A 7,519-nucleotide genomic window follows, 5' to 3' on the forward strand; every position below is an offset into this window, starting at 1 on the left:
TGTTTGCCCCTTGGCTGAATCTGGGATCTCCATAAAGAGGGTCCAAAAATGTCCTTTAATGTAAAAGGAAGAAACAGAAGTGTCATTTTGGAAGACAATGGTTTTCGTAGGCTGGGTCTACCCTGCACCCCGTCCTCCAGCTTGGAGGGATAAGGTTCCCAAGGCCCTTTCCATCCTGGCCAGGAGCAGAGAAGTCTCAGGCAGCTAAGAGGGAATGTCATGCAGTCCTAGCTTGGGACAGTTTTCAGTTCTGACCAGCATGCCCTGGAGCTGCCATCTGACATCCCTAAGCCTCTGGGCTCTCATCTCTATATAATGGAGATGTTTCTAGAGAACTCATTGGAACAATGGTCTTCATTCATAAAGACTATTTAGACAAGGAGGTCTGTTGCTCCTTAGCTAAAACAACATGACTAGAAGGTAACAATTGTATAAATATCCCGTCCACCAAACTTAAGTGGTACCTTTAAAACCTAGAACCTGGTTCAGTACGGACACTCCTGTCCTTCCTCTGGCACACGTCCCTAAGGGTCTGAGAGTTCCTGCCTGAGCTCCAGACCTCATCCTCCTCTGACAGATCCCTCCTTGACCCACCCAGTGTGCAGCTGAATTAACACGCAACCTGAGTGAGGCGAACAGGATGCAGGCCCTACAGGAAGGCACACTGAGGAAGGTGACAGCGTCGGTGGCACCAGCTCTTCCGGGTGGAAACATCTCCCGCACCACCACGTTCATATCCATCCACCCGGCCTTATCCAGAGCCCAAGAGTTCCTGGACCTGCTGTATAATAGGTGAGCACACTCCCCCTTCTTAGGCACAGTGGTGATTCTGAGCACTGCTAGCTCTGTGTCTTAAAAATGTCACCATATCTCTGTGAGTCTCAGCTCGCTCTTCTGAAAAGTGGGGTGGGGGGTAGAGGATAAACCTCATAAGGTTCTTGCAGAGACTACTGTAGGGATGAGCCATGGCAGGTGCCAACCTGCTGCCTGGCTCTGCTGAAAGGGCTGCTGGATGGGCTATAGTTGTTCATGCCAATTATTTATCTGTCCCCCATGAAAAGTCATCTGCCTGACCCATCAGTGGCCTGTGGCATTTCTGTTTTTTTCATTTTATTTTATTCTGTTAGTTTTATATTTTCTTGGCCTGTGACATTTCTGAGTTTGCAAAAGCACGTAGAAAACAACCAGTCAAGGAGTTCAGGAATCCACTTAGCTGATCCCTGTCGTCATCGTTGGTGTTGGCAAACTAGGGAGAGCAGGGGGCCACAGGCCCACTCATATATCTGGGATGGTTCTCGTTGGAGTTCATATATTCGACAATGTGTATTAAACACCTACCACAAGTAGGCACTTTTGGAGACACTTAGCATAACTCGGAGAATAAAGGAGACACAATCCCTGGGCCCCAGTTCCACTCGGTGAATCAGACAGTGACACTGTCCATCATTCTCAGGTCCTGTCCCCCACCCATCAGATCTGATGCCATCAAGGTCTTCTCCACATCTGGAGGCATACCTCCTCATAATGACCAGGGTGACACACACAGGACCAAGTCAAAAAGCGAGTGGTCTTTGGGTCCAGAAGGAGGGCCTCCTGAGTCCACAGGATGAAGGCAATGCATGGAGAGGGCCTGGCAGAACCACGATCTTACACATCTTCTCATTCCCAAGGGAGGCCTGAGCCCTGATGGCTTCTATTCTGGGAGGACAGGGGTCCAAGAGGATGGGCCCCTGGTCTCACAGGACCTAAGAAGAGGGGTGGGCTGAATTGTCCCCCGGAGACCCAAACCTACCCCAGCCCCATCCTGCTCTTCCTGCCCCTCTCCACAATCATCTCTCCTGACCACCAACACCAGGCTCAAAATGGCCTGCTCACACATCTGTCTCAACCCTCAGTGCAGATGCCAGGTGTATGGAGGGCTGGGCGGGGGACAGGACATTCAGAACTGTCAATGGGAAGAAAAGACACAGATGTCGTGTAAAAGTTGCTTAATCATCAGGCCTGCTGCTCTCAGAACAGCCACTAAGGGGCTGGGGCTGGCATGAAGCTGTCCCCTAGAGGGGCAGGGGCAGGCACAGAGGTCTGGTCCCAAACAAGGGTGCCCTGGGAGGGCTGTGTATAAGCAAAGACCAAGATTCTGGCTCCGCTGCCTACCCACCTCTCCCCAGAGCCATTGCTTCTACGGTGGGAACCTGGCCCGACCAGGTGCAGGGTTTTGGCCGGGCTCTCCGCTTCCCCTGGTTCCAGCTGAAGCAAGCCTCAGTGCAGGCCAACTTCCCTGCCCCACACCATGCGGGCCACGCCCATCTCCTTTGGATGGAGCTGGAGCATCTGGAGCCCACCAAGGCCATGCTGGAAGGTGAGGGAAACGCATTCTGAGAAGGTGATCTGGGGAGGGGAGATTCATGGGCCGCAGTGCCCTTATAGGCAGTGGCATCTTTCCTGTCTTTGGCAAGGCACGGAACGTCAGGTCTGTGTGTGAATCTGTCCATTTCTCCTGCTCCAGGTCCACCTCCAGGGCTCCAGAGCACTCCAGAGCCAGAGGAAGGGCCTGCTCAGGGGACAGCAGCGGGGCCAGCCAGAGGCCCCTCCCTGGCCTGGCCAGGCATGAAGCTGTACCCGAAGTCGTCATGGAGGTGTCTTTTTGAACCTTATTTTTTTTCTGTCTTAAAAATTCTAAGCAATTATCCTAAATATGTAGACAAATAAGAGGAATACACCCCAACAGTATATGTATAATAGCCAAAAACAATAGTTTCTATTAAATGAATTATATACCATTAAATGAAATACTTTGGAACAAATAGAAATAAAGTTGTTGATTAAAAATATCTGTAGACAATACCTGCTCATATACATATGCATAATAAATAATATTCGTGCATTATGTGTAACCATTATAAATATGGAAGTATACATTTTTAAATCACTTCTAAAACAGATTTAAATTTTGTGATACGTAAACAAATATAAACTGATAAAATAGAGAAATAAAATTTGGAAATGTATCCACCACAATGTCAACACTTGTGAACTCTTGCAAGAGAGACTACTATAAGTGACTGGCTCTTCCCTTTTTGCTCAGTCTATTTTCTGGTTTTTGTACGAGGATCATATATTCATTACCAGATATTTCAAGACTAACTATTTATATAGAAGACACTTTAAGAGTTTTTGAATTATCTCACCAATATCGTCTTTCTAAATTTTCCCCACTGCTGTTTGAGATCTAAAAATGATCTCATCAAAAGCAAAACTAACTTAATGAGCTACATTCTACTTCCCTCAGTGTTTAGTTTGATTTGCTATCTGAGCACTGAGAGCCACTAGGCTGGCTAATAATATTTAAAATCACTAGGGAGAGAAAGAGCATTGCATTGGTTGTAACTGAAATAATGCAAAAGAACTCTCTCCACTGAACACTTACTTAATCATTTTATGTTTCCTTCTTGAGCCCAGAATTGAACATACTGGTCAAATTCAACTGAGGAACAGGCAATGGTTGCACTGGGACAGGATGGTATGAAAACAAGGAAAACCTTCTTAGTCCTACCTGAAGGGCCACAGTTCACTGACATATTGAAAAAACCTATAATTAAAATTAAACCCAACATGTCAATAATTTTTAAGCCAAAATAAAAAAATGGGAATGTGATCTGTAGCAAATATTTCACAAAGAAAGCTTGCTGTGTAAGATGAAGTCACATCATGTCAATCCATACAAACATGTGGCTGAATCACTCATAGGCGGTCATTCTCATGTTAATACTCTTGCTCTGAGGGGAGACACATTTTCTAACTTTTGATTTCTATTTGGTTTGAATGAAAACCAGCTGGTTTATAAACCAAGCCAACACTCCCCAGGTATACACCAAGGGAAACCTAAAGGTCAACACTAACTGAATTTTAAGTTTTACTTCATTTTAGTTCATGTAAATTTAATTTTAAGAAGTTTTATGTAGCTAGTGGTAACCATATTGGAGAGAGTAACGATACTAGCAAATAGACTGAAAATAGGCATCCCTGAATGTCAGGAGACCTTTCCTCCACAAGTCCACACAGAAGACATTTACAGGACCATTAGCGCCCATCATATAAACAGGAAGACCACTTTCCCACGGCCATTCCCTGACTCGTCCTCGTGGGCAGAGGCAGCCTCCTTCAGTAGCAGTTTGGTGCTCAACTGCCCATGTCCCTCACAGTTGGGATACTTGTGGTCATGGGCTTGTGAAAGAGTCTCAGAGATGATTTCCAAGACAATATTTTCCTCCCTGAGAAAAAGAACAATAATAAAGAGAAGACTTATTTCCTTTCTTTGATGCTGAGTGCTGTGCCACCTTTCTGTTGTTGGCAGCTATATTGTGACCGTGAGTGAATAGTGAAGAGAATGAGCAGCTGAATTCAATCCTAGATCCACCCACCTATGGGTTTGTTACTTTGTAAGAAAAACAAATCCCTCCTGTGAAAACACTTTCATCAGGATTCTCTTGCTTAAAATCCTCAGCTTCCATAATGAATGAGATACAACTCTTGAATGTGGGCAAGGTTGTATCATTTCTTGGTATTGCAAGAAATGGGTATGTGTGGGAGCAGAGAGGACAACAAGGAAAGATGGGAAATGTTTAAAAGAAGTATCTACAGTCTTCCAACTATTCCAGAGGACAACTCTGGGCACAAGGCATGACACAGCTCTAAGCTGTGGTAGGAAAGTATGATGCCAATGAGGATCTCAAAGTGTGACCAGAAGAAAGGAGTGAAGGAGGAACAAGACTGGAAAAATAAGCAAAGGTCAGCATATGGAGGGCCTGGAGGGATATGCTAAGGATTTTGGACTTGCTTCTAAAGGCCACAGAAAACCACTGTCAGTTTTAAATAAAACACATGATCATATTTACATTTTCAAATATCTTTCGGGCTGCAGGTAAAGTAGAGAATAGTTTGGAATGGGGCAATTACTAGAGGTTGACAGACCAGACAGAACACATCCTATCAAGAGACCATGATGTCAACATGACTTAAGACTCTCAATGCTAATTCTGACATGGGGGAAAGAGAAGTGCACTCCCACTCTAACAGCAATTCCTGCACCTTTTCTTAGCACAGAGACACCTGAAGGGACAGAACGGAACTGATAGTTGTGTCCCTAACAAAAGGACAGAACGGAACTGATAGTAAAAGAACAGAACGGAACTGATAGCTGTGTCTCTAACTCCTCTCCCAGGAAAGCCACAGAATGTATCAGTTACTCAGCCTGCCCTTATCTCAGCCAATGGGAAAGCAAGGGAAACTAGCCCCCGGCCCTCACTCAACCAACCGGAATCGACCAAGTGCCTCCACCCCCTACAAATTCTTTGTTCTCTTGGGACTTGGGGCTCTCTCTCGCATCCAGTAATGGAGGCAGAGGGGGACCAAGCCTGGGCTTGAATAAAAGACTCTATGCTTTTGCATTGGACTCGGCTCCCTGGTGGTCTGTCTTGGGCATCTTGAAATCTGGGCATAACATTTGGGGGCTCGTGCGGGACCCCCAAAACCCACGAGGGACCCCAATCCGGAGAGTCTGACTGACCGCGGTAGGTGTCTGTGTGTTGTGTATTCTGTTCTGTGTGTTATATGTTCTGTCCTGTGTGAGCTCATTTCTGAGGGATGTGAAATCCCCTCATTCTGAGATGCCTGAAGCAGTCTAGGTGGACGCGCTGTTAAGGGACCACGGGCGGGGAGAGTCGGAAGACGTTCTGCTCTCTTCAGGAGGGACGCGGAATCCCCTCACTTCAGGAGGGACATGGAATCCCCTCACTTCAGGAGGGATGCGGAATCCCCTCACTTCAGGAGGGACGTGGAATCCCCTCACTTCAGGAGGGACGCGGAATCCCCTTACTTCAGGAGGGATGCAGAATCCCCTCACAAGGATCTGAGACAAGGCGGGTCGCTCCTGCCATTTGGTTTTGTTTCCGTGGAGTCAGAAGGCTGGTTTTTTTGTTTGCTTTTTGGGGGCCCTTTGTCTGTGTCTGTGTTTTTCTGTTTTATTCTGTGGACTTACTGGACGGACATTATGGGACAGACTCAATCTACTCCTTTAAGCATTATGGTCGTTTTAAAGTCAAGGGCTGGGCCAAACCTGCTTGCCAGCCTCAGGTGTGGTTCTCCAGGGCCACTGCGGTGAGCCTTGATTGTCTTTCATCACCAATCATCATGGGGCTGGGACAAAGTTTGTTTGTGTGGGACTAGCCAATTTACTACAGAGAAGGGGGACTGGAACTGGTCTGTGTAAAGCGAAAGCTACTTTGTGCTGTCTGTTTGTACACATGAGGAAAAACCCTGCTTTAAGGGGAAGACAGCGGAGAACTTTTAATTGCTTTGCTCTGATGTATGATTTTGCTGCGTTAGGTTAAAATTTTAGAAGTCTGGGGTTAATTTAAAGGTATAAGGTTGAAACTCAAAGAAGTTTAACAAAGGCTGTCTAGATTCCAAGATTGCTTAGTTCTGAGATTGCTTATAAAAAAAGCAAGAAAGAAGTCTTTTCAAGTTGACTATTTGCTTAGCAAATTAACAAAATAGCAAATTTCAAAGAACTTGTTATTCATGGTTTTCTTATCTCTTTGGTGGACAGCTCCGCAGGACGGAGATATTTACTGCCTGTGACTGTATTTTGTTTAACTTGCTGTTTTCAATTGTTTATTAGAATCCTCATACAGGGCATAGCCTGGCCTCACCTCCCTCCCCCACCTGGCACCCCCACCAGCGCAGGTGCAGGCTAAGCTGGAGAATGCCAAGGTGCTGGAGCTGACAGTGCAGCGCGTGCTGCGGGAGTGCTGCGGGGCAGGGCTTGTGGGCGCGAGCAGCTGCAGGCAGAAGCCAGCGAGCGCTTCGCTGCTGGCTACATCCAGTGAACCCCCTGCTTGAGTCCATATCACTGCAAAAGGGCAGCGGCTTCCGGGATTTGCTGGGGGACATTCTGGCCAAGCTCCTGGGAGACCCTAAGTGGAGCAGCTGGCTCACGGGAGGGGCTGATATCCCCTTCTAGTGCACTCCCTTGAAAGAGGCCTGGTTGCTGCTCTGCCACGAAGGAAACTGGTAGAAAGGCAAGAAAGCAGGGCCCTAAGGGTTAACAAAAGGGCACTCTCCCTGGACCTGGGAGCCATCAGGACTTTGAAATTCTCCACAAGAGAAGGAATCGGACTCAGAGACTGGCTGAAATCTCGTTGGGTTAGAAAAACCAGAGGCTGCATATTGAACTTATAGACTGCAGTTTGCTGGGCAGAGGTCCAAGCCCAGTTATATAGGGGTTAAACTACCGGTGGACAGCAAAACAACTTTCTCCTGTGCCAGAATACATTTTAAGAAAATTGAATGCATGATAGACCAGTAAGCTGGGACAAGTAAAATAGGGAAACTGAGCAGAAATCCTATCTTCCCTAAACCAATGACACTTGGGAGTAAATGCTTTGCATTTGCCTCCCTAAACAAAGGTTAAATCGTTTATGTCAATCTGATTAGTGTCATTTGTTGTCCACATCCAGGG

General features: G+C 46.6%; 1 protein-coding gene across 1 annotated transcript in view; it reads right to left on the reverse strand.

Annotated features, from left to right (window-relative positions):
- Nucleotides 1–4,090: 4,090 nt before the first annotated feature.
- The window catches only part of SYCP2L (synaptonemal complex protein 2 like), an 80,237-nt gene continuing 76,808 nt past the window's right edge, over nucleotides 4,091–7,519 (reverse strand). Inside the window, 1 exon segment of the mRNA XM_015567798.1 lies at nucleotides 4,091–4,271. Within this exon segment, the coding sequence (XP_015423284.1) occupies nucleotides 4,091–4,271 (181 nt within the window).

The sequence above is a fragment of the Myotis davidii genome, unplaced genomic scaffold, assembly GCF_000327345.1.
Source record: "Myotis davidii unplaced genomic scaffold, ASM32734v1 scaffold62, whole genome shotgun sequence".
Lineage (NCBI taxonomy): Eukaryota > Metazoa > Chordata > Mammalia > Chiroptera > Vespertilionidae > Myotis > Myotis davidii.